Source organism: Bombus affinis, chromosome 13 (genome assembly GCF_024516045.1).
Source record: "Bombus affinis isolate iyBomAffi1 chromosome 13, iyBomAffi1.2, whole genome shotgun sequence".
NCBI classification, from domain to species: Eukaryota; Metazoa; Arthropoda; class Insecta; order Hymenoptera; family Apidae; genus Bombus; species Bombus affinis.
The window spans coordinates 4,865,437-4,893,342 of NC_066356.1; the positions used below are offsets into that span (position 1 = coordinate 4,865,437).

The 27,906-nt window shown below is 38.0% G+C and overlaps 1 protein-coding gene and 2 long non-coding RNA genes across 3 annotated transcripts in view; 2 read left to right on the forward strand and 1 right to left on the reverse strand.

Moving 5' to 3' along the window:
- The first annotated feature begins 32 nt into the window (after nucleotides 1-32).
- On the forward strand, nucleotides 33-19,840 carry LOC126923511 (uncharacterized). Its single transcript, XR_007713209.1, has 15 exons — nucleotides 33-161; nucleotides 232-306; nucleotides 406-464; nucleotides 1,026-4,721; nucleotides 4,846-4,962; nucleotides 5,030-6,103; nucleotides 6,580-6,799; nucleotides 7,207-7,597; nucleotides 8,105-9,629; nucleotides 9,815-10,093; nucleotides 10,159-10,482; nucleotides 12,528-12,956; nucleotides 13,033-15,878; nucleotides 16,443-16,813; nucleotides 16,985-19,840. It is a non-coding gene; the product is annotated as an uncharacterized LOC126923511 (long non-coding RNA).
- Nucleotides 11,381-12,147, reverse strand: LOC126923513 (uncharacterized). Its single transcript, XR_007713211.1, has 2 exons — nucleotides 12,042-12,147; nucleotides 11,381-11,447 (listed from the first exon to the last, which is right to left on the reverse strand). It is a non-coding gene; the product is annotated as an uncharacterized LOC126923513 (long non-coding RNA).
- A 1,786-nt stretch (nucleotides 19,841-21,626) lies between the features above and the next one.
- LOC126923506 (uncharacterized) overlaps nucleotides 21,627-27,906 on the forward strand; it is a 28,908-nt gene continuing 22,628 nt past the window's right edge. Inside the window, exon 1 of the mRNA XM_050737026.1 lies at nucleotides 21,627-23,771. Coding sequence (XP_050592983.1) covers nucleotides 23,623-23,771 — 149 coding nt within the window. The 5' untranslated portion in view covers nucleotides 21,627-23,622. The remainder of the gene's footprint in view (nucleotides 23,772-27,906) is intronic.

A 27,906-nucleotide genomic window follows, 5' to 3' on the forward strand; every position in this document is an offset into this window, starting at 1 on the left:
AAGACGTGTACGATTCTTCGAAACGAAAAGCCTAGCGTACTACTTTTCTGTGGCGCAGGCGCGCGCATGCGCGCTTCCACAATGCTGCGTCGACTGCTCCACCACCATTTTATACTTTATGAGATCGTCAGAATACATACCCATGTTATGACTTTGCAAAGGTGTTTTATATTTTACGTACCATTTTTGTCTTTTTACCAATATATTCTTATCCTTTCATTTTTCAATTAGAACTAGGTTAGATGTTGTTCGTATAGTCTTGTCCTACGATAGGAATACGAATGAATAGTTACAATCTGAAAAAGGGTAATATGCGATATATCAACATGACGTGTTTTTAAATAATGATATATGTGTATGTACGTTTGAAAATAATTTCCGTTTTTAATATTGGAGATTTTTCAGGAACAATATGACTTTTCACGGATATTATCATAGGAACAGAGACGACGACGAGTATTGAGGTATTGCGCATTTTCCATTTTCCGTCATTTCCTGCTCTATACAGCAAATTGCGATTGAATAATGGACATCGAGCATCTAATAATTGCTGAATAAAACCTGTATTTTTCGCACAATTACTGTACCTATTATACCGTGCTCGTATCACGTATGCAGTTTCAGAGATAGAAAAGAGAAGTAAAAATCGATTCTACTATTCAAATGACTGTCAGTAATCGAATACTAAAAACGTGCAATAAAATTCTTTTAATAAGGATTCATTCGTATGTCCAAAGTGAAGTCCACAATAGATTAAATGTTCATAACATATATATATAATATATATATATTAAGAAAAAAAGAAGAGGAGTAAAAATGTCGTAATTGTAATGCCTTTGTTAACACAGTTCAAACGTTTGCATACAAACTGATATTTGTTAGAAACAGAGCATCGGTCGTGCAATGAATAAACATTTCGCGGCGTGATCGTTATTGTCGAACGATCACGTGAATTATAAACAATCGTACAGTGAAAGCAGGCTAGATCAGTTTGGCCAATGTTAAAAATTTCTTTACTGTTGTAGATGAAGCGTATTGATAGAAAAATGATAACCCAGTGATCGGATTACGTTGTACGGGAGAGTAATTTGGTATTTTTGACGGAGAATCAACACACCGAAAGTTAGCATTTGGCTTATAGAGCATATATGTACCTCTAGCTACATTTTCACTCTATCTACAATCAATCGTTTCAAGCAACGGATCAATGCATCCAACTATTGTTAGCTTCGCAGACTCGTTCGTTTTGAAAGTATGTAAACACCATATTCTCCAAGACTACTCGATCAGTTCGATTGCTTATTAGAGTAGAAGTGATTAATGTGAGGAACAATTTGTTTAAATTAACTATATTGATCAATAATTTCTTACTATATATAGATGTTATTAAGTGGTTTAATAAAGCGTACGTTATTAACGTTATAAAAGAAGTGTTATGAAGGTCTCTATCGCAAAGCGTTCTCGTTGCCTTGGTTTCTTTTTTAGCAAGACCACAAAAGAAATTATATAAAAAAGAATAATAAATCATGTCAAAGATTATGAACATTTAAAATTATGAAATCATCAGAAAAATTTCACAACGGTTTATAAAATCTTTGAACGACGTTTGTAAATAAAAGGTAAGCAAGTAATAAAGCTTTTATTGTCGAAATGAAGCTGGTCAGTGTAACCGGGTTAAAAATTCCTGTGAATCCTTGTCATCGTGTTTAAGAGCGGCTCGTCACGCGAACGATGTCGGCTCGCCACTGTATACCAAACTCTTATGTAAGGCTCGTCATGCGAATACATTTGTTTATTTGGGTTATTGCTTAGTTGTTTGTAGGGGCCGATGTTTTTAGGAAAGCAACACGAGATCCATGCGCAACGATACACACGATTGTGCGCGTTAGCGCGGAAATTGAATTACCTTTGTGCGACTGCAGCGATGAAAGCGAGGCCGGATTGTACCATCTTGCAAACGGTCTTCCAATTAAACGTAGCTACGAAGTACAATTTACACGTCAAAGGATCTCGATGATAACGTTCCCATTGGTTTTGTTCCAAATGGGATGCCTCATTGATCATATATTGCTCATTAAAAAAATTGGAAGCATCTGATGATTGTCAATAATTAATCAGGGATTAACGGCTGATACATATTATCAATGAGATATTAATAATTTAAGAAGTAATTGAAAAGCACGATGTAACTCATGTACCGAAGGGGTTAATCTTTATTTCTTCCTTTTTTCTTCATTTTAGTACAGTAAAGAGATGATATTCGCTTTCAATTACAAATACATTGATCAAGATTAATTTGAAGGGATTAGTTCGTTAACTAACGGAGCGACGAGATGATGGGAGTTTAAGAGTCCCATTAGGATGTTCTCTGAAAACTTGTTTGCAATTTAAAGTAAGTCAGCGTTTGGTCGGACGAAAGAATCGTGGGTGGAAAGAAAAACTTTGTGCCCAGGGGATGAAAAGACGGCTGGCATAAAATTATATTTGTTCAGTCGAATCTTGGACGAAACGGGCTGTAGGACCGTGATCAGAATTTTTATGGAAAGGCAGTGCCGAATTCATGAATACGCGCGCGTTCGCTTCCTGTTCAAGATTTACGGGCATCACAAATGCACGCTTCCGCCCACATTCAATGAAAGTTTCCAAGACATTCGCACGCCATTTAATGAAGCTCTAACCCTAGCCTTCATTTCCAATAACAAACGTGATTCCGTGTTGCTCGTTTCTTTGATAATGCGCTCTCCTGCAAAGTAAAGTAAGAAAGTTCAAAAGATCAAATGTCGAACGGCGTATTAAAGAGAGTTTATGTAAATTCAAAGTAAGAAACATAATGTAGTTAACTACATTATATTATCGGCATAGTAATTATTTGGATTTAAAGTAGCGATTTTTGTGATATAAAATGCCACGTCGAATTAAAATCCCGCACAGGAAAGGTTTCGATTGCGGGAAATATAAACTGCACACGCGTTAAAATCCAGTTAATCGAATTTAAATGATATTCAGCCTTTATTAAGGTTTCCCGTGACTTCGCACATACCTTTAACACTGCCGTTTTCATTATCATAAGCGTTACGTTATTGCAATCTTACCAATACCGACACTGTTACACAGGTGAGACAGTCATTAACAGGGAGCAATTAAGTTAACTGTGTGCAAAATGTTGTCATTGAATTTTAATGATCTCATTACCTGTTATTGGCTGTTATGATCTCAATACGTACAGGAAAAGCCTTGTAAAACATTAATTAAGAAATATAGGGCTTTGAAGGATTGGCAAACAAATTTTCGCTTCCATTTGGAAATTTTATTTCAGTCATACTGTTTAATATTTCACCAAGAGCAGTGGTTCTTAAAATTACCGGATTAACCTTGAACCCAAAATCGTCCGCACTATCCCGGCTGATCCTCGAAGAATACAAGCCGCAAACAAGAGAACGAAAGGTATTAGGAGAAGAAAAGGAGTGTTCGAAAACAAGGTTAAAGACAAGCACGGTAAAAAAGGGGATAGAGAAACGGAATGAAAGAAGAAACGTAAGAAGAGATGAAAAATAAGTGAAAAAAATGAGGAGTAAGAAGAGGGCTCTGCTCGTGTCTGAGGGCGACCCTCGGTGAAAATGCAATTTCGGTTCTTGTCTGGAGACGACGTAGCTACCATGGCTCATCTTCCTGGCGTCCGTACCTCCTTCAACATTGTTGAAGGCACAGCCTCTCGTGCACACAGAAGTTCTTCTCTCTGGCATGTTCCAGGAGATGAAAGGCTCCCGTGGCTATCAAAGGGAAAGGGAAGAGAGGTAAAGGCCCCACCCGACAATGGCCCTGAGCTCCAAGGTTTTCAAGCTCGACATCCAGGCCTCGGAGGACCAGTCGTGTGATTTCAACCGGCCTGTCAACTTATTCCCATTTCAACCGATTTGGATAAATATCACGATTGTTTCGATTTTCCAATCATCCAGAATTTTCTGAAATAAATTTTAGAATATCGGAAAATTCAAGTTTCCGTATATTATAAAGCCTATCGTTTAGAGTCTAGCAGATTTTACGGGGAATTTTCTATGTGTCTAGGAAATGGAGGAAAAACGCCAGCATATTACTCACAGAGAGAAACGTTTCCTCTTTTAACCGATTACGAAACGAAGAAAGAAGGCGGTTCTAAATTTACATTGGTTCATTTTGCATCCTCGTCGACGAGGTGAACGCGCTCTTCGACCAGCGACATCTCGCCAGAGAGCCATCTTCGGCGACGAGAGAACTGGAACAAGGTGTACGATGAATTTTCTGCGAGATGTTTGAGAGCACTGCCAATGATTCAGCGTTTCTGACCGATTGCCACGAGAGTGAGAGGAAGAGTATCGATAATGCACGTGCCTCATTTTACATTGTTGCATATCTTGATGGAGAACATTCAAAGTTTCGTACTGCTTTCTTGGGAATCAATAAGATTAGGGAGTACTTTGAGGTCTCCTTAAATAGCTTAAACTCATTTCATCTATTTAATGCTATTAGATATATGACATCTTATTAATTCCAGGTGGTTATATTCTTAAAAATAAAGTAAAGGATTAGGAAGAAGTTTATGAAACTCAGTCACATATTCGATAGCATAGCTGTAGGCGCGAACCAGACATAATAAGGCATTTGTATGTTCATCGTGATTTTGATATTCGAGGTCCCGTCTTTTTAGCCATGCTTTTAAATCAAGGATCGAGAATAGCAAGAAGGTCGTTAACAAGTGTGAAGTTTTACTTTTTCAAGAATATTTAATATATTTTATTATTTATATTTATCGAAAGTATGTTGCAACAAGTTAATTTTTATTATTATTATTATTTTTTTTTTTTTTAGAAGGAAGCTTTAAACGGACAACGTAAAAACATTACGCTCGAATCAGCGAGACATCGTAATTCAATTAAAAATGAAACAGAAAACATTCGATAACGGAATGCGTTAACAGATTAAAAGGTATAGAGAAATGTAGTCTTTTTTTTGAAAATGCATGCGCTTAAATGAATCCATCAATTCTCTCTAGAAATACGATGAAAGCACGTGTACAGTATACAGTATACTACGTATACGTCACGGGAGTAGAAAGAGATGGAAAAAGAAGAAAAAGAGAGACAGAGAGATACAAATCCAGTCGATGGAAATGTTACTGTAAATCTGCGTCAAGATCAGAGCTGACGTCATCCTCTGACGCACCATCATCTGACATACTCTGCATTGTTCAGCGGACGTTCGAAAATGTATATTTTCTATTGCCAATACTGTTATCGCTTTTCAAACGTCAATATTCGTCAGTTTCTAATTATCACATCGCCAATTACTCAGTTTACAGCCTACAAATAAAAAAATCGATTATCGAGTCAAAGGAAATGTTAAAGGTCAACGAAAAATCTAAAGTCAGATGAAACATTTGTTTTACAATTTCTCAACTCTTTCACATTTTTTAATTGCATGTAATTCTAACGTTATGAAATACTTGACATATAAAAAAAAATGTATATAAAAAAAAATTGATATAATTTTAAAAAAAGAAGTTCAATATGGCTAATTACACTTTATCGCAGTAACTTTCTTTAATATAAAATTAATTTCGGTAATATAAAATTTCAAATTATCAAAATATCAAATTATGATTCATAAAATATATAGGAAAGGTGAAAGGTGATTATAAGTTACTGTATTTAAATTGTGTTTGACGTCCAAAGAGATTAATTTATTTAATAATTATTAACTATAATTAAAATTGCAACCATATATTAATTGATGCTGAAAGATAATAAAATCCAATTAAAATGAATAAGAGTGTACAGGAATTTGATTATTAATCATGCAATAGATGTTACAGGAAAATGGTAGTTTCGATACGTGCTGCCATCTTCGCAATTGGTTGATGCTTCTGGTAAGGCAGAGAACTGTACGTCATAGTGAACAATAACTTAGATTCTACATGAGAATGAATAGAACATCTCGTGTTTGCGGACTCTGTAACAGGTGTTCTTGTTTCTGGAGGGGAGTTCGGACTGCTGGTTGCACATCAGTGATTTCTATCTTCGACATCAGACATTGTCTTTTCGCTGCCAAAATTGTACCCAGGAAACTGGTAAATTTCTACTTAGTTGTTACTACTTTTATCAAGGAATAAACACGTTTTGTCAATGCAATTATAGTACAAAATAAAGAAACATTGGGTCACAAAAAAGATTACCACATAACATAGAAACAGGTGTAAAGAAATTATGATTAAAATATGTTTTAATATATTTAATCCATAAGAATAGAGTCAAATCTAAATAAAATTATTCTTGATTCTGTTTTCGTAGCATTGAGACTTGTATTAGAGAATAGAAAAACCTTCAAACTGATCGTTGATTTGAAGTTTTGAAGAAAATCAGCTAAACCACAATTTCCGCTTCGTTCTTATGAATAGATTATCTTTTAGAATCAAACGAAACTAAGGCTCGAAATTTTTGTTGATCTGATAATTTGCTTCAGGATGATCATTGTGTAAAAATATGTTGACATAGAATCTCCGAAGAGACAAAAATTTAGAGAGGGTGTAAAATTACTGGTTTTCAGAAATATCGAGGTAAAGTAGGCAGGTGTGCTTCCTGCAGACGTACAAGTACATACATAATAAGAAGATAATATTCAAGCATAGAGAAGGAGCAGCGAGCGTAAGAGTGTGAGTGATCACGTCCTGTACTTTCCTAAGCACCTGCGGAGCCAGAACAGATCCGGCAGGTGCAAAAAGGATACGGGAAACCCCGAAGAACTTTATGCAATCCTCGTTGAACGGGTAAGTCCGTAGGTTGTCTGTTTTGCTATAAAATTGAATTAGAATTTAACAAAATTTTGATAAAAGTGGAATATTTGGAATCTGATAATTTGTTGTTCTTTCAACTTAATTTTGTAAATAATCATTATTATTCTTTTACTATACCTTCTCAAATATTTATACTTGTTAATAAAAAAGAATAATTTTCTGTTTGTGACAGTTGGATGATATACTTTATTAATCTTTCGAGTTAATTTAGGATATATCAAATAACCAATATTAATTTTTTCTATATTTTTTTAAATATTTGACTTTCATGGCACATTTATATATGTTTTAGTTTTAAGAATTTAATAATAAAACGTGAATAATTTTCTTTCTGTGATAGTTGATTGGTATACTTTATAAATAGATATTATATTTTATAGGTATACTTTGTAAGTAGGTATTATATTTCTAAGAAAAGCATTAAAAAAAGAAAGCGGTATGACTCAAAGCGCGGAGGTTTAAATGTTTAAAGCGAGCCTTCTGGTATAGAGCGCGGCGATTTTCCTGCCGTTTCCCGGGTAACTTTTGCGTCAGCCTTTATCGCCGGAAAAAAACTCGTTAGCTTGGCGCGGCCTAGCTGGCCTGCTTCCAGAACAAACCGCCAGAGGTCCGGCGTTACGTGCGAACCGAGGCCGTGCCGATGAATTTGGTGACGTAAGAGAATAAAACCACCATAAAGGCTTGCTGGTTCATTAGCGCAAACCGCGGAGCATGGCATCCTTGTAGAGAGAGCGAGGTTATAATCCATAGTCTGATCTCGGTGTATCCACAGTACGTACCTTTAAAACGTGCGCTGCGTTGGCACAGAACTCCGACATTCCACTAGACTTACTAACTAAAGGATAGTAAAACGATAAAACATTTACGATCACGGAAAGTTTTCAGATCTATTTCACCTGATACTTTTATGTATTTTAAGCATAATTTTACATTAATTACAGAGAGACAAAAGAACACACAGAGAGTGAAAAAAGATTAGATACAATGTTTTATATAGGTTAATACAAGTAGAATTCATTTCAAAAATTGTTCGTTGCATTGTGTTACGCATGCGCAGTAATGCAGAGTCACTGCTATTACACGGTACAAAGATTCAGTTGATTATCGGAATTAAATATATTTATTATTATTATTGAATATTTCACAGTAAATGTTTCAATCAATAATCACTATGTATTAATTTATACCATCAGTAGAATATGTTAATATGCGTCGTTGACGTTCCTATATTTTCTTTTATTTTTAAATATTTAATACATGCTACTGTAATTGTTACAGGAGTAAATTACTTTTCGAAACGCGTTTGGTTTTTGAATTATCGACATGTAGTCATCCGGTTGTTCAGTGCTGCAGCGAAACGCAGCAATAAGGAGAGATAATATACATACTTGACTTCCACTCGAAGAGGTCGGGTAGATAAGAGAAGAGTGAACCTGCGAAATTGACTTTCGTAATTACCGACCGAGAATGCGCCAGTATCCAAGGTAGTATTCGGCCGATCTACAGCCATAGATCATTCGGATACGATAAAGTTTGCAATTTGTAAGCAAAGAGAAATGACCTAGGCTTATTCATTCGGCCATTCACCAATTACCGTGTCGATCTTCTCTTTGAAACTCCATTTAATCTGTATCGCAGTAATTGCTACATAACACCTTATTTTTACATCTTGTGCATGACCTCTTCTATTTTAAAATACGTCGATCGATATGTTAATACTGCAGTTCATCTTCTTTCAATTTTGGTAATGCTAACATTATTTTATGAATTGCGTTATGGCGCGATACAGAGATATTCTTTATGATTTCCTTCTTATTTTCCTCTTCATAGCTCTTTGAAAATTGAATTCAGTTTCTTAAAATTGTATCAAATATCAGAAAGAAACTACCTCACAGGAAAAGCTCTATATATCAATTATATGTATTGTATATATTGTTTTTACTGTAAACTTTCAATTACTTTAGGTAATATAGTTGAATAATTTCTGGAAATTAGAAAAACATCTATATCAAGGAATTTGTGAACAAAGTATAATTTGGAACGACACACAGCATGTGTGTCTCTTGTATATGAATCGATAGTGGTTCGCATCCAGCGTTGCGTAAAATGACGTCAATTGGCGTGTAAGGATTATGTGAAAAAACTGACCGTAATCGTTATTGACTACTTAAAACGCATACAATTAAGGCTTTCTTTCGAAAAGAGGTTATTTAATCATTGATAACTTGAGACTGTCTTCCTTATTGATAAACCATGGAATTTTTATCTTAAGAGTTCTCTTCCTTTTTTTATCCATTTGAATTTTAATCCAAAAAGTTGTAATACTAAAAAATATATAATTCGCATATTTTACTATTTAACGCGTTAGAATGATTATATCTCTAATTCAAATACATTATGTTATATCTATTTATTTTCTACGAGGAATAAAATTGATTTATAGTATTTAATTTTTAATTCAGTGGCTAAAGGTGTTTCTAACTAAGAAGTGACCCAGTTAACAGGTCAATATCGTAACTGTTTCGGACGATAACGTCATTCAGACTTTCCGTTATTTCTTAGTGAGATACTATATTGGATCAGAAAATAACATGCTACTTTCAGAAGTCATCTCGAAAATCCAATTAGTGGAGAACTGCTTAACGGAGCACCAGTCACTTAAATCGCACTTTACCAATTTCCCTTCTTATTAGAGGATCAAATGGCAAATGAATGAAATAAGCGTGGTACGTGCAGTATAAACACAAAATTCAGCAATTATGTACATCTTGCCTTGTGCATGCTGCAATTTGCAAAGAATGAGGTATGTGTGTCGATGAAACGAAAGTTCTTTTATCGAACAATTTAATAAATCGATTTTATTCTAACTTTGTTATATTTCTTGAAGACTTCATTTACTACGGAATATTTTTACATTTACTTTATGCAATATGATAATTAATATAAAGCTTAAATACGTTTATAAAATTTATCACGTTCACTTTTTAGGCAATGCTTCTGCTTACAGTTATATTTCTGGTAAAGAAACTACGAGTTTGAAGGATCTTAAATATTTCTATATTGTACTACAAGAATTAAGACAAATTAACTTCTGAAAAAGTCTTGAACATCAAGTCTCAATTTCCAATCTCAACTGAATAGAAATTACCATACTAAAAAGTATTCGATAAGCTGTGGCAAGCAGTACAATTTTCGGTCTCGAAAGAAAATGCGCCACTGTTATGCAATTAAGATTTTAATAGAACTCTCATGTCCGTGAATCTCCGTGTGCGTTTCCTTTGTTGCGCTTAACTCTGTTTGCTCAACCCCCTTTTCACGGTGAACTCTTTCAGTGGCCGCACCGAACACCGCATCCCTCAAGGGGTTAATTTCATTTCGACTGTCTGGGCAACATGCGAGCCGAAGGTGTGCATCACGAAAGAACCTGCTACTGCACCAGCATGTATTGTTGTCGTCGACGTCGAAAGAGTTCAGTGTCAAACGTCAGCGATTTGTTTTCATGATGCACGAACGCTATGGTTGCACAACAACGATTTATCGCTGACGAATGTTATTGGCGACTCGTGATCAGCGTGTACGCAATATCTTCACGGACGAGCCATCGTAATGCCGAGAGAGCCGATTTTAAAAATCAATTCATCTCCACGCGCCTGCGGGTAACGGTCGATGTCCAGCTTTTAATACGTCGTTAAGATTGAGTGCTCGGATTGCAATTGAACTGTCGCATTTTAAACGCCGACAAACTAGAAAAGTATCGAGAAAAATCTATACATAGAATGTTTAGTAATTCTTTGCGCTAATTATTTGAATTCTTTTTAATAATCAATGGCGTATTGCTTGAAATAAGTAGAAAGTTAGTGAATATTAAAGTAATCATTGGAATGTGCATTTTTTGGCCATTAAGCAATGTTTAATGGCCAAAATTCTGTTCGATTGTGGAGAAACAAGCTTAGTGATTGCTTAAAAATTTAATAGTTTAATAATAACTAGTCTAATAATAGTTTAATAACACACCTCAAAGTTAAGGTCCTCTGAAGAGTTAAATTAATACCGTATACAATATTCACGCACAAACAATTTATTTTACTTTTGAAGTGACGATCTAAATACCGAGAGATATAATAATTTAAAATACAAAGCTTAAATTATGGACTATTAAAAATAGTCTGCAATGATAGCGAACTTATCGATAAGACAATTATTTTTCTTGAAAGAGCTCAAAAATATACGTACTCACGAATATTAATTATCGCTAAAATTGTTTAAAGTCATCCACTAGCGGCGGTAAATTATTTCTAAAACGGATATTATTAAAGATTTTTGGAATATACGCTGCGGAATAGTAACTGGCCAATCGAGAACGCGTTATCTTATCATCAGCCAACAGCCCAACTTCTCCATCCAAATGCGTGCTCTAGTATACAAGAGATAACATTTCGCCTCGTGGCCAATGAGATTCTATTTGAGATCCTGCTCGCTCGGTTGTGGAGAAATCAGAATCTGGAATACGAGACATGCAACTCGATCTTGTGCTCATCTCGATTTCAGTCTCCCTTCCGATCAAACACCGCTTCTTGGCAATCTTGTAATCTCGCCGAACAAGTCCTCTAGACTCGTTGATCTAGACATCGTATACGCCGCGTTTAGCTCTATATTTTTACATTACGTATGATTAATTATTAATCGATAACTTGTAATTCTAGTTAAGACTCTCTTGAGACTTGGTATCACGTTATGTTCATCTATAAATTGCATTACGTTCGCAGTACGTATTTGAATTTAAGGACGTTGGTATTTACCGTTATCACTGTTTTTGATTATAAAAACATTTTCAAGTAGATTAAACTGTGGAAATCATACTCTTTGTGATATTATGTATGTGTAGCTTTTATTTCGCATATTTATGAGTAGTAGAATTAATAGAAAATATTGTAATCAATGGCAACTTTTGCTCTGACAAGCGAACAAAAATCAGAGTATAGAGAATTCATGCTTTCGATTTGAAATGACGAACAAACGTTTTCAAATGAAACAAAGAGAAGCGTTTGTATTCGTCGCTGTCTTACAGAAGATTTGTAAAATCTCACATTGTAACTATGCGAACGAAGAAGAAGCGATAGCTTGCTTTAAAGATTTTCAAAAATCTTTGCAAATATTGAACTTCGTTCAAAACTATCGCGAGGAAATCAAATTTTTGATGAAAGAAAATACATACCGAGGTCTCGATGCCGCTATCGTGGCACACTGTTTGCCATGAATTATGCTGAGATTTCATAAGTGCTTCTGACCTTTACTGCGAAGAATTTTCTTAGAACGATGACGACGATGATATCGCAAGCGAGAGTTAATAATCGATGTTCTACGTTCGAAAAATGTTCGACAGAATTAAGTAACGATTACGTGGACATTCAAGCGAAGGATAAATCCCACGATTAGATAATAATTGTAATTGTTGCGGTTTAAACAGTCACGATTACGGTGCTGTACTATACTTTAAACGCTGTTTTATTCTTTGTATTATTTTCTTTTTTCGTATAACTTTTTAATTCAAATTCTACTTGTTAAATTATTTCTATTAACAACTAAAAGCTATTTAATTTTTAATTCCTGGGATTTAGAGGGAGAATGCCATTTTTTGCTATTTTTAAAAAAATGTTACGAGTACTTTTAAGTTGTTTTATCTTTTTCTTTGCTTTTTTAGCGCGCTATTGAATTCTTGCCTATTCATGAAGGGATTCCCGGAGTTTCATCTCGTGAAAATGCATGGAGTCCGACAATTAACATCGCATCCATTCACGTAAGCTCGGTGGTATTACGGAAAGGAAAAAAAATAAGCGTTCATTCATGAAAACTCTTATCTGCGTATACATAGCCATAGATTACCAACACCGTTTCATTCACACGTTCGTGGAACAGGTTGAATTTATCGCTGACATCTTTCCGTTGAAAAAAGGACCATATCAATTTTATAAACCCCACTATTTTATATTTTATCTTCGTCCAATTTTTGTCCAAGATACCGAGGATTCCAATTTTATTACCACGAATTACCGTAAATTAACAAAAATCAACGCATTCGCTTCAATCTCTCTAAAATAACAAGAAGAAAACCATAGGAACTAAACTGAAGGTATAACAACATATTCAATTTTTAACAAATTCCTGTTAATCTATAATCAGTCCTCTAATCCAGACTTTCTCCATAGAAAACTACCATGTTACAACACCTTTAATTGACTAAAAAATGACGGCAGTAAGGAAACTATAGAAATCAAATAAAAGGTATAACGTCGTCATTTCTTCAACATCATAACAAATCCATTCGAATTCATTTCACCAGTTAATCCACAAACATTTCTTTTATCCACAAATCTCATGGAAGAAACGGTATCGAAAGAAACTAAGCAGGAGCATCGTCGAATCGATTCACGTGCACTGGAACACAGGCGAGCCTCGAGTCACAGTGCAGGATATATGACGCAAATCGAATGCACGTGGTTCTGTTTACGTACGAGATAAGAGTTTGTCCTGGGTCAAGGCTGCACGCAGTTTGATAATCCAATTCAGATAACGGGAACGTGCATAGAGTTTGCTGGACCTTGAGTACATACATACATATATATACACATATAACGACGGTCTACGCGAGAAAGAGAAACGTCCGAAGAGAATACACACGAGGCAGCGCAAGGCAAGGCGAGTCTCGATGACTCATTTCGCGAGCAATTTGTCAAATCATCTGCCCCTTCTCTCCCCCGAAAGACCCGGCCTCGTTCCCTCTCCTTCAAACGGAAAGACTCACGTTTATCGTGAATAGTACGCCTAACGTGCGCACGTGACATTTCGAGTATCTCGAATTAAACTGTAAACATCGTAGTACAACCGACGGTTGAAGACCAGCCACGCGGACAGTGTCAATGATCCTACTATTTATTGGATCGTTGCTTACGCACGGCGCCACATGTCTGTGGATATGTATGTGTACACGTCCGGCTGTATATGTGCGAGCATCTCTCCTTCCTCGTCTCGCTTTTGTCAGTCGTGACCTCGAAGGTTATTTCCTCTGTCTACCTCTTTATCTTCTGAATCTCCTTGCGAGACCCGATTTTCGAAATCTTTCATTCAGATGCTCTGCGGTGAATGACACGACATGAACAGGAATTTGGCTTTGATTCTCGATTGATATGATACTTATGTATGATAGGAGCCTGAAAATTTGTACCAGCTGCCTGTGGATTATGATGTATGATTGTTATATCGTATCGTTATTACAGATTGGTACAGATTCAAATAGATTGCTTTTGGAATGTACGTGTATTCAAGTGTTTTCACACTTAAATACTCTTCTCTTCTTCTTCAATAGAATACCATGAAGTTTCAATAGAATACCATACGTTTCTCAAATCTCTTCAGCCTCTATCTTTCAAAAAGTCGAAGAACACTTAGGAACAATGAAACGTGAACAAGGTCATCTCTTCTCCTCGTAAATCTTCCAGATATCTTCTCTGAGACTGAAAGTCTCGATAATCATGATATAAATTGCGCGAACAGCCTCTGGTGACTTTGCAACTGCCGTTAGATTCCATGCAGCGACTGTACGCGTTTCGTTCCCTGTGACTACTCTCCACGTCTCCATCTCGACCGATTCTCCGTCACGATTCATAGGGGTATAGGTAAACGACATCCGCGTCCGAGTGGGCACGTGCGTGTGCCTCTGCGTTCGCGTGTCCCGTAGTTTGTGTCGTTGACTGAGGGTGGTGGTGGTCGTGTGATGGTAGTGGCGAAAAGGGGGAAGAGGGTGACGGAGGAGGGAGAGCAAGCACGTGTGAGGACGTAGTACGATTTACTCGCAGATCGGTGGAACGTCTTCCTCGTTCCCTCCCTCGCCCTCTTTCTCGTCGATGAGCTGTCTTTCTTTCTCTTCCACCCCTTCCCCCTATCGCGTACTTCTCTTCCTCATTCTCCTCCTCTTCGTCGTTCCTCCTCCTCCACCTCTTCCTCCTCCTCCGCCTTCTCCTCCTTCACCACCTCTTCCTCCTACCACTGACATTATACTACTACTACGGGGTACTCCACTTTCATTCAGTCGCTTCTAAAAATAAAGTCCCTGATTCACAATGCATGAATGACAATCACACTGAAAGGAATACCGCACAGACTTGTAGCCTTTCTCACTCTCTTTCCCCCCTATCTCACTCCCTCTAACCGCCCCATGTCTTCTTTGTCTCTCTTGTCGATCTCCTGCTCTTGCGATTTTCCCTCTCACTCCGTCTTTCTGTTGTATGTGTCCTGTCTCGTTCTACCATTCCCGAAGCACTCCCTCTCGCTCTCTTTTCGCTCCTATCACTCTCGCCTCTCCTGTCTCGCTTCTTTTTCCAACCTGTTCTCTCGTTCCCTGGCGCCCACCACCCTTTCTCCCTCCTCTCTCTCTCACTCTCTCTCTTTCTCTCTGTGTCTATGTATGTATATATATGCCTGCCTCTGTGTATATGTGTCGTACTCTCTTGTAAGAGAGTGAAATCTCGGTTCGCCTGTTGCATCGAACTATTGGTTGGTTCCGTGTAAATAGATCCCGTGGAAATTCGAAGTAGCATTGCCGCGTTGCGCCGGCCTGATCGATCGGAAGGATCGATCTCGCACCGGAGAACTTGTTGCACATCGTGCCAGATTTTACAAATGTCACGGTCCGATGTTTGAATTGGCATCAGAGAGTATGTACGTCCGTTTGAATAAACGTTATCGCTTGCTCGTACTATCCGATGGTGATCGAGTAAGTCGAGGAATAGGAAGCAGTTGGAGAATAGTTACTGAAACGTTTCTCTGCTCGTAGGTGTTTGGATGAAGCGGTGGCTGCTTCTTTCGAGGATAAACGAGAAGTTTGATATTGCTGAGGATGAAAAATTCTTAGTAGACTTCGCAAGACTGATACGATAACGAAGCGAGCTATCTAAAGCAAGATCGTATCGCTGGCTGATAAACGAATTCTGCGAGAAAAACAAGTGTAGATTCAACAAGATATCGTTGGTACTGCGTTATGACAGTTTAAGGCGATGTGCGTGTTCGTTTTAAAGTACAAGTATAATTAAAGTATAGCGATGAAAGCATATAACAGGATCTCATGCAATTTATTATCCATATAATTACAGAATTCTTAATGTATTAAGTCAAGAAACGAGGTAATTCGTCATGCAACTTCGTAACATTTTGAACTTAATAACTTATTTATTAAAAGGTTCTTTCTTATTGCCAGACTAGTCCATAATAAGTCACAATGGTAGCTTTTTAATTTCGTCTTCATAAAATGATTTTACGGACTGATTTGACACATATACTCATTAAGTTATATTCACATTTACTAAAATTAATTCGTCTTTAGTAATTTTAAATTCCGCGCCAGATGTTTCTGACTCTGGAACATCTCATTCAACTGATTAATCTATTGTACTATGATAATCTTTTTCTCTCTATCTCCCTCTAATATAAATTACAATTTAAAACATATGTACGTATATTGTAATAGTAATAATGTTTCATAGTTTCATTGTAACGAATAGCCTGCCACAGACCATTTATTTTATGAGGTTCTTTTTCACATAGAATGATTTCCGAATTACAGAAGGGTTCGTTTTATGAAGATCAACAACGAAGATAGCAACCGGAAATACCAGCTATAATTTGGGAATGCACAATTGTCCCGTAACGCTCTGAAGGTTCACGGAAATAGGGGCGAGTAACCCTGAATATCTCGTGAAGTTCTCGGCTCGAAGCACCCAAGGAGAACTGGTTTCAACTCATCATAGTCACCTAGCTGTTCACGATACGGCATTCCAAAATAAAAAGCAGAATAATCAAATGTCCCTGAAAACAGCAAAACACTGCCGAATTCAATAATATTGCTTGAAGCTGTTTTAAAGCCTACAGGTTTTTCGAAAATTCTTCAGTGAAGAATTAACCACGAGAAGAGTTATATTAACTCGTACATATAAAGTAAGAGAAAGAAAACGTTTTAAATATTATAAATATCGCCATTATATTAGCTAAGCTATAGCTTATAGCATTATATTATAGCATTATATTAGCTTAGCTATAATCATTATATTAGCTAAGAAATGAATGATGTCTTAAAATAATATTTAAAAACGATGAATATTGTTACAGAGACCTACTTTCATCACCCTTCTTGAAGTTACTCACGCGAAACATCCTTGTTAATAGATAATCCTATAATAAATGCAGCCTACGGAAACTTCAAGACACTTCAAATTCTTCTTGCGAAAGAAATTGCAGCAACGTTCAACGGTGCTATAAAAATATGGCAAACGTTTGCGAGCGTTTATCCACTTGCGATATTCCAAACGACTACAGGAGAAGTTAAATATTTCTTTAAAATCAAAATGCTTCCTGGCATCAGAAGTTAAAGAAAAAGTGACTCCAGTACTTGAAGAAAAAAGGAAAATAATTCAAAGTCGGATAATTCCAAGATTAAAATATCCCTCTAGTTGAACCATGACTACGACAATCCTGGACTCTAATCTGACTGCAAGATTTCAGTGAAGGGACAACTTTGTGTCCAAGAGTTTCCCTTGACGAGACTCCCTCGTTATTATTCGCCGCTGCGAGCCTCTACTCTAACTAAAGAGAGACTTCAGAGTGCAAGACAGAGCTATAGGTAGAGAGAGCAGCAGTACCAGCAGCTCGAACCGCTCACAGCTAAATATATCTCTCTCTCTAGAGTTACTCAAGGTCACAGCGCTTGGATTGGCCCACGATAAAGCGCAGCTCCGTACCCGTCCCTCGACTGCCCGGCCTTATGCTTCGTTCGCACACATTCTGCCGCGCCGTGGCCCACATGTCACTTCGCGACAATGTCGTATACCAGCCGCATCGGGTACACGTGTTCGATCGAACGCAGCAATAGTCACTCCGCATGCGAGCCGTATTTTCAGCCACGATACGTTCCTATATAGTCACGTCTACACCTTTCGATCTTTTCCCCATTGTTCTGTTTCATTAGTCACAATCGCAATTTCGTATTAGTCGCGATCAAAATTCTGTATTTTCGTTTCACTCACGCTCTGTCGTTTCTTGGAACGTTTTTCTCTTTAAATCTCACGGAACACTTTCGATACCTTTCAATCATCGATTTTTTAAATCTTTACTACTTTTGCATTTTGGTTTTAAAGTAGAGTATTTTATGAAAGTTGATTCTTTTTATGAATAAAGTTGCCTATTTTCTTTAAGTTACATATTAAAATTAGGTATTTCTGAAAAATATAAATTACAGTAAAAATAATGTGTGTAATAAAAAGAAAGATATTTCGGAGGTAGTATCATTTTAGCCCGTTCAGGGAATATACGATATATTGCATACGTGATGTTATTATTATTCTATGAAGCACGTATACTGACTTCCGGGTAAACCATAGACACGGAAAGAGAGTGTGACCTGTTGCTGACGACAAATAATTGGCGAGTTACAGGTCGCTCTTTAGAAACACCAACAGAAAGGCGTAGAATCTATGGGGCGTATGTTCCGTAATAATGTATACGCAATGTAGAATCTTACAAACAATGGCGTAGACTTCAATGCAGCTTAAGTCTATTATAAAATTATTTACATTCTACTAACATCATTCGTTTGCGAGATTTCTATTAATCCTGCTACGTTCTTTAAGTTTTATAAAAAAATCATAGATTAATATTTATGATTTTTTACTTTAACGTTATGTTACAGTTTTTCTTAAAACATCAAATATCTTTTCATTCATTTAAACGATAACGAAATTACTATGTAAAGATTTAAAAAACGTAACAAAGTTAACAAATAATACCAAAAGATTTCAATGACACAAACGACAAATACTCGAGTATGAAAACACAAAGAGAAAACGTATCGTGAGATAGACAATTCGTAATGCTTTCAAAAACTATTCATTCGATTTGGACAGGGATGTTCCGAGGTTCGACGGTGCTGATAACAGAACCAAGCTACACTCGTCCTATAGCTGAATTTGAGGTTAGGTGATTGTCCGGGTGTGCGGTAAGCATCGATAACGACGATAACGGCGCGCTGCAACCTCGCGGCTGTAGCAACACGATCTGGCAACCCTGGAGCGGCCAGCAGTGCCGGGGTTGAATTTCAAGCGCCCGAGGGACAGAGGGGGTCGGGTCTCTCTCTTTTGTATAGGGGGCACGAGGGCTTCACCGATGCTCGGCACATAACGGTGAGTCGACGGCCATGATGCGGGGCTTATGGCCGGCTGCCTGGTTCTGTTGTCTGTTAAAACGCGCTTCAAAAGAAAACCAACCTTTCTCTTCGTCTTCCTCCTCGGCCCCGCCCCCTCTTTCCCCGAAAAATTACGTACAACTTACTCTAGGCCTACGGGGTTGAGTCCCAGTAATCGCTCGTTTCTCACCACCCGAATATTCCCCCGCGTATTAATTATCAGATTCCGTTTTCCCCATGGCCATTTAAAATACGTAAACGGCAAATTCACGCACACGCGAGCAAAGATTGAAATCGCAAAACGATCGAGTTTTAATTTAGGGAGACATTTTCCGCTTTTTAAATTTTAAATACCTTTTGAGTAGTGGAAGCATGGAGGAATGAGTGTCTTAATATTTTCAGTTCGATGTTTTAAATTAGATGATCTTTTTCATTAAAGGAAATTGTTCTTAGATTTGAATTTGATAATTTTTGTATGAAATATTAATTTTTAATTTTTAATTTTTACTGATGGGTAATTTATGGCAAATATATTTCGAGATATATACTTGATAAACTGAGGGTCCAGTAATTTGTGAAAATGGAGTTACCTGCTATTGAAGATGGGTTAATTTTTCGTACAACCCCCGACAGTAAATATCGGAGTATCTGTACTATTGTTCATGCGAGCATAGCTAGATAAATTTTAAAATCTTTACCTGCCCCAAGCTTTGCAGATTTTAAAATGATTGACCTTATTGCTTTTGTGATGTAGCCCGAAAATAGCATAAAGCAACTCAGAAAATTTATGGACCTATTCTCATTGAAATTTCTAATATGTTATACGAAACAAAAGAATTATGCGTACAGTACTGTCATAAATTTAGTTTACAGAAAACGGACCTATATAATCTTAAGTATTACAGCGGCTTTCTTGCCCCTTGCTAATATCGTTGTTTAAAGCCTGAAAATGAGAAGAATATAGCCGAAAAAGATTTAACTGTTCAAATTTTATAATTTTCAGATGCTTTGAGTTTAGAATAGCAATTTGTGATTGTAAAGTTTCGAAAGATTCTCGGTAAGTTTCTTCGTTCCTGCTGTGCAGAAGCACCGACAATGGAAAGTTACCGAAGCGCAAGCGCTCGCTCGGCACTTTCCACCAGTACACTCAACCGACCGTAGCAGCCATACAATGCATTGGTGGTAGTGCTGCTGACATTGGTAGTGAGCCGTTCGCTATGGTACTCATGGGCATGGGCTGGCGGTGAAGCGAGATCTCACAACGAACACATCGGTATCGTCGACCAACACCAGTTTGCCGAATGATTATACGGCAGCACACTATCGCACGGCGTAGCATGTGGTATATGACGGTATAAGGGGTATGCTAGATACAATGAACGTTCGTTCACTTACGTATATACGTATATTCAACATAGCGGAGACAAACCCTTACGCGAGATATATATATATAAGAAAAGTTTTGAAGAAACGGCCATAAGTTTCCCTGTTGCTTGCAATTTTGCACGACGGTCATGGACAATAACAACAAAGATGTAGTGGAATGCAAAATTAACAGTTTGCGAGAACAAAGGAAAGAATAACTAAAATTAGACAAACCCGATTTTTCAAATTATTTTAATTACTAAAATATTTGATGAATTTTATTTTGGCGAAGCAAAATATGAGAAATGTTAGAAAATATTTTAGAATGAAATTTACAAAAAAGAAGCTGCAATTTTATAGCACGTTCTCTTAATTGAGTTTCAACTCGTCGATTCGCAGAACGAACGTCATTAAGCTCGTAAGCACGGAAGTACAGCGCGCGTGTCATCGCGTTTACAAAATTGTGAAATCGCTCGTTTCCCAACGGCTCCGGCATCCGTCTCGTGATCTTCCTCCGCAAGCATAAAAAAACACGTTTACCTCCTCTACATTTTACAAGCGACCAATCGTCGAGCATTTGGGAGCGTCCAAAGCACACGGAGACTTTTTGAAAATGTTCGTATCCCACAAGGGTTGCAAGAGTCTCCTTTCCTGCATATGCCCTTTTGTGCGTGTTCGAGCCACTTCTGGCGTACATGTATATCCGTAGACCGTGACGCGTTGCACACAAGCCCCGTCCCGTGTATGCGAGACCCCGTCTACCTACACGATTTAATCTCGCTTGGTATAGAGCGTGACGGTGTGTACGCACGTAAAAGGACACACACAACGTTATCGAGCGTTGTGTTGAAGCACACGGTGTGTGCCAGCCGTGCTACGGCACCACTGGCGCGCCTCTACCCCGGCTTTAGCATCGATTTCCAGTCGGACGACCCAGCGCGATCGAGCGAACGGTACGCGCCTTCACGAGGAGGTACATATCGAGCGCATCCGCCGCTCGTGGGAGTCCGCGAAGAGGGGTCGCAAGAGAAATAATACAGTTTATCGTCGAAGCGACCGACGAATTTCTGCGTAAAGCATTATATATGATAAAACGCAATCCATTGCTTCTATTCCTTCGCTTTACGTATTAGGAAGGATAGGAAAGAGAGAGGGGCAGAGCGAGTGGGAGCGGATCTACGTAGAGGGGAGATAGGGTCGGGCGATTTAGTAGTAGTATAGAGTCCCGAGAGGCAAGAGGAAAAGGGGACGAGCAGAAGACAGCGAAGGCGCTGCCCTCAGTCGGTCGTCCGCTTTACTACAGTCAGCATACACAGAGTAGAGCAAGCGATTGCCTATACGTAGTCTTTGCCTAAGCGCGCACTACACTCTGTGTGTTCCCGTTTTTCGAGTGAAGGCTTCGAGCTTCGTTCTGCCCGCTCTTTCGCTCGGTCGGTCGGTCGGTCGGTCGGTCGGTGTGATTGTGAGTGTATGTGCGCGCGCGCACTCACACGCGCTCATCCAAATAGAGACGGACAAAGAGGATAGAGAGAGAAAGACAGATACAGAGTGTTGAGGAGTCGTGCAGAGACAGGCGCGCGTACACAGCCATCGAACGTGGTGATTCGTACGGAGGCGGACGTGCGATAGAGCTAAAAACCGAGGCCGTTTCTTGCGAAGAAAAAAGACACAACGTTGTCCTTTTTATCTTCTGGTCATCAACGTCACACTGTTGCCGTCGATGAGATCGTCAACGGGTTTTCGTCATCAACGCTTCAGCGTAAACTTTTCCTGCTCGACACGAAGATACACGAACAGTTACATGGGAACAGTCCGTACAACAACCAGTTCTGACAAACGGGAGGATCAAAGACGATCGTGAGTAAATAGAGCGAGAAAGAAGGGGGTGGTACGTACCCTTGCGGAACGCGCGTGTATAGTATCATCCGCGCGACGGACGATTGAAGTACGGGAGAACCGTCGTGTGTATTCCGAGAGTTCCTCCGTATATCGGTGCATACGTGCGTGTACGAGGACTACTGAGAGAGGTGGGGGCAGGTAGACTCTATACTTCGCGGACATCCGGCGGGGAAACCGCATGTATTCGTACGAAGCTCTCTGAGAGAGCGAGGGAAAAAAAGAGGAAGGATCTGCTGGCGCCGAGGGAAACACACGGGTGCTCTCTCGGGTGCTCGACGAAGAGACTTCAGAGAGGAGAAAGGAGGTTCTTTGCGTTCCGATTGCTCGCGTATCTTACACGTTCTCCTTTTTGTCCAGCTTAGACCGAGCCAGATATATATATCATCGCTTTTCATAGACGTGGTATAGAATATTAGAGAATTCTGTTATTTATCGTAATCCTCGTATCGTTGATCCTCGTGTGTGCGTGCCCGCACGCAACGGTTGAAATTTTCGGTACAAATAATAAGGGTGGTGGAAAAGAGGTGGAAGGACGTGACGGCGAGAGAGAGAGAGGCGGAGCGAGGGATCAAGGGGGAAAGAGAGAAGTGAGAAACACGCCGAGCAGTGCTGCTCCCTATTGGCGACGTCGAGTCGCGCTCCCCACCCGGGACAGTCGAACGAGGTCCGAAGGCGAGTTCTCGGCGTGTAACTACGGTGATTTTCCCTTACGAGAGTGTACGCACGAGACCTCGTAGCTCTGCAGCACATCACGCGTTCCGCGTAAACATCTCTCGACTTCACGATATATATCGGTGTTTTAGTATTAAACTAGAAACGTCAATCCTGGGAAATACAGTGAAGAAATATCTTTCGGAGGAAATCGAAAAACAGCTAGAAGGAGAAAGAGACAGACGGAGAGAGAGAGACACTGGTAGTGAAGTCCGCTTTACACGCGTGCTATCGTCGATAATTCTCTCTTTCGGAACGCGATCAACTCTGTGTGTGCGCCGATCGTGAACGCGTCCCACGCGTGTGTCGCGTATCACCGCCGCCGGTGAAACCAAGAGAATTCGAACGAGTCAGAGGGTAAAATAGGATTTCTCGCGTGGTCGGTCCTCTCCCGTGGCACGCGCGGAGAGGGGTGCACGAAGAAGTGAGAGAGGGAGAAGGAAAGAAAGCGAGACACCGCTCGACGAGGATAGAAAAGGAAGAAGAGAAAGAAGGAGGGACAGAAAGTGTTGAGGTGAGCGACGAAGACGTGTATAGTGCACAGAGGCGCCGGTGCTGCGCCCCAACGGCCGTTCGTCGAAACTCAGTTATCACAATGGCTTCCGTGAAAGACACAGCAACTTTCTTCGCGGAGGGTACAGCGAGTCAGTTCGAACACGTCTTGAAGCTTTATCCGCAGGCCCTCAGACTCAAGGCCGATCGGAAGACAAAAAAGCCCGAAGAGCTAATCAAGTTGGACAACTGGTAAGTTCGATATAACGTTTGATATTTCGTCGACATATTACGCCCGATACACACGGGCCCTCCTTTTCAACGAGGGGCTTCCACCACGGGCACACACGGGACAATGAACCCGTGGCGCGCCAGTTGCCACCACATACCGCATGTTGTGTGTGTTACCCGTATGGCCCCCTCGTCGGACCTAGCTGCAATTTCAGATAGTATATTTACTCTCTCCTATTCCCATGATCGACGACGATCGCCAGAGCGGCGGCTTCGAAACACGGTGGCCGCTAGATCGCCTTTTAACTAGTCGTAGAAAGGATACATACTCGTGTTGTCACGTGGTGATTCTATTAACTCACTTTTTTCCTCTTTACTTCCTTTTTCTTTGACAATAATACAGTATGATATCTTGGTTAGTTTAGTAGTAGTAATTGGATATTTAATATGGATTTTCGCCACGATAATATCGACCTAGGAATTTTCGTGGGAATTTTGTGCCACCTCATCGAGGAAGTTTCGACGTTGCCATTACGATCTCATGCTCTGCTATTGTATTTGGTGTTATTTCGTGTGACAGCGTGTTTAAAAATTTTAGAAAGAATGTTACGATGCACGAAAAAATAAGATACAATTTCTTCTAAATATTTTTCTGTATTTCCATGAATGTTAAATGGATTTTCGAGCAAGCGTCGCGCTGGCAACGATGCCAGTGAAAGAGGCGACTCGCCGGCGTCGCTTTCACGGCGTCACACAACTACCTTGACTCGTTCGGACACGATTAACGAACCTTTCTCCACTCTTGTTTTCGCAATTCTTTTTTTTCAATGGTTGGTTCATCTAGCCTATATCCTCATTTCTTTTCCAAATCAAATGATTAACTCTTTGAAGTTTTACGATACGCAACTTTGACCCTACCCTATGGACTATTTTTTTTAGCACCAATGATACACTCTTGCATCTTTTATATTCAGTACGATTTTCGCATGTTTACACTATGTGAAATATCCTAAGATGTTCATTTAAATATTTTCAAATATCTAACTCAGGATCATAATATTAGACATTCAAACAAAAAATTTCAGAAATTCTGTACTTGCAACTGTTTCGCAAAATTGTATTTACTCAGCCAGGTTTTTGTAGCAAATTTTGGGTGGTAGCATTCTTTACAAATGTATTTTCGATAATACACATAAATTGACTTACTGCAATGTATAAAATTTGTACGTTTATTTTCTCTACGTGAATAGAATTCGCATGTTCTTTATCAATAATTTATTGCTTTTCAGATTCTTGAATATTTAAAATCTATTGTATAATATCTATTGATATTCCTAAAGTTGTACAAGATAATTGATTACCCTTTTTGGAACTACAAACGCTATCACTAAACATTTTCAGAATTTTCTTTTATTTATTTATTCCTTGCCAAATTTTAAATTATACATAATATTCGAATCAAATGTGACATTGCTAAATCCAAAATCAATGTATATTCTTCCTGCGGAAGTCGTTTTCTCACATCTTTTGTCATGTCAAATAGACTTTTTGTTCCACAAACTGGAGTCTTTTGTGTATCCTGCTCTGACCTATACTTCTTTCTATTTAAAATTCAACTTATATTTTCTTACCATGCTTTCGTAAGTTATATACGTTAGTGTAATATTTTTCGCACAAGGGCAATTTTACAAAAGCTTATAAAAGGAATCACTATTTATTTATGTATTTACATGGAAAATTTTATTATGTGCCATTGTATGATCATGATTGCGAATTCAACTAGGTTAACTCGTAAACTGGTATCATTGAGTCATTGGGGACTATAACAATTTAAGGTTAGATTACTTAATTTTTTGACTTTTTAACTTAATCTAATTCTATTATACCGATCTTTATCATGGAGAATGTAAAGTACAAAATAAGATAAAATACCCCAAATTTTAGTAATGTAACATAAATTATCATAGTTTTCCATGAATCAACACAGCTATTTGAGGTTAAAATATGTGTGTGTATTTCTAGATCCGTAATTAAAAACTAAACAGTGTCCATTGTTGACAGCCGTCAATTGGTTTTATGTCATAATGTTCTTTTTATGTTAAACAGTGTCGATAATATTTTTGACAATAATTAATTGGCAATCGTTTGATGTAGATTCTTATCATTAGATATGCTTGCTGCATAAAATGTAAATTTTAACTGAAAGAATAGTCCTCCACTATCAAATATAACAGAGCACTGTAAATTGTGAAGTAAGGTTATGTCAATATTGTCCAACTTTGTTTTATTTTATTCATTCACGGTTTAATTTCACGCACGGAGATCTAAAGGTTTGTTACACGTGACAAACGTACTTTAATTCGTTATTACGTTCAACGAAACTTGTTTAATTTGATAAAATATTTTTAGGTTAGAGTTGCGGGATTCCATAGAAAATCAATGCAAGACTATTTTTCTTTTTTCAGAAATACTGCTTGATATAGGAAATTTATATTTAGCGAGAATTTGGAATTTGGAAAGAATTTATTCGTCTACAAATTGATAAATTACTTATCGCGTATAGAAATATGTAAGTTCTGTAATTACCAAGTAAACAGTAAAATTAACGTCTATTAGCTTTTACTATATCGAAAAGAATTTCGATGAACATTGTGTTTAAAGTTAACAAGAGCAATAATTTATGGTCACGTGATATGATGTAGAAAAATACGTAGTAAACACGTTATCAAAGGACATAAATAATGTAACATGTAGTATTTTGTCAAGTTACAAATATAAATAGTTAATTGTCAGAAGATAGGATATGTAATAAATATTTCTAAAATTGAAGAAAGAGGTTTATCGTAATGCTTCACAACTACTTCAATTTCTTCATATTTCGTAAAATTCTGGAATCTGAATGGAAAGAGAAAATCCTTGGAATTCGTTTTATAATCACATTGTTGGCAAGCAAAATTTAATAATGGGAATAGACCGGAAAAAGTAGCAAATGAAACGTTATGTTAACACAATGTTTGCTCTTAATGAGATAATACACACATATATATTTCTCTATTAACACATTGCTGGTTATTGGTGGTCATCCGTGACTATTATTAGAGAACGATTTTTGAAATTGGTCGAAACATTTGCATTAAATAAACAGTTATTAAAAAGTTGAAATTGTTTGAATGCTTTTTGACTTCTTTAATATTTCACATTGTTAGTATTCAAATTATTGACAATTTTACAAACGTAACTGTTTATTTAGTTTGAATATCTCAATTAACGTTTAGTATGGGTTATTCAACATTTAACTCAGAAACATTTGTCATATATGGTTATAATTATTATAACGAAGATTAATAGCTTGGAAATTGTGAACCTTATTATTAAGTATTAATATTTCTACTAATTAAATACCAATTACGTATCGTGCTGAAAAATGATATCACTACGTCGCTATTGATGAGACACAAACTTCACGTAGCATTCAACGTGTACATATATCAAAGTTGAACGATTTTCATAAAATTAAAAATTGTATCATTTTTCATTCAAGAGCTTCGTCCGTATACCGAATATTTTACCTCCGAAGAAAATTACCGACTTGGCTTACAAAGCGTCAGCAGCAGCCCCTTAAGAATCAATCCTCTCTCGTTACACAAATTACCAAAGACAAGGCGTTGGATAAAGCTCGTTTATCAAGACCGACGCGCGGAATTTGGAGCGTGGAGACGATAAAAACGAGGATTTATCAAGGGGAATCCGATTTGTCTGGTTCTACTGCGAAATTATAGAACGCAGCTCGATGTAAACTCGACTGAAATTCGGAGCGAAATGCCTGGAACCGGGACAGTTGCCGTTGACGAGGCGTCCGCGAGCGACAACGAGGTTTCCACGGCGCGTGCTTCAATTCCACTGGCGTCACGTCTGGCTTAATTAATTAAAGGCAGGTTCGAGACTCGTTAAATTCCACGTTACGACTTTTTAGTCTTTCCTACGACGACCGGGAATCGGGCAATAATAATGGAATCTTTACCATCCACGATCGTCCCGCGTTCCGCCGTTTAATTATTCATTCTCTGTTCGATAGTGCCCTCTCTTTCCACCCTTCCCCACCAATTTCCCTTTGTTTTTGTTAATTCCGCATAGATCAAACTAGCGTCAATCTGTC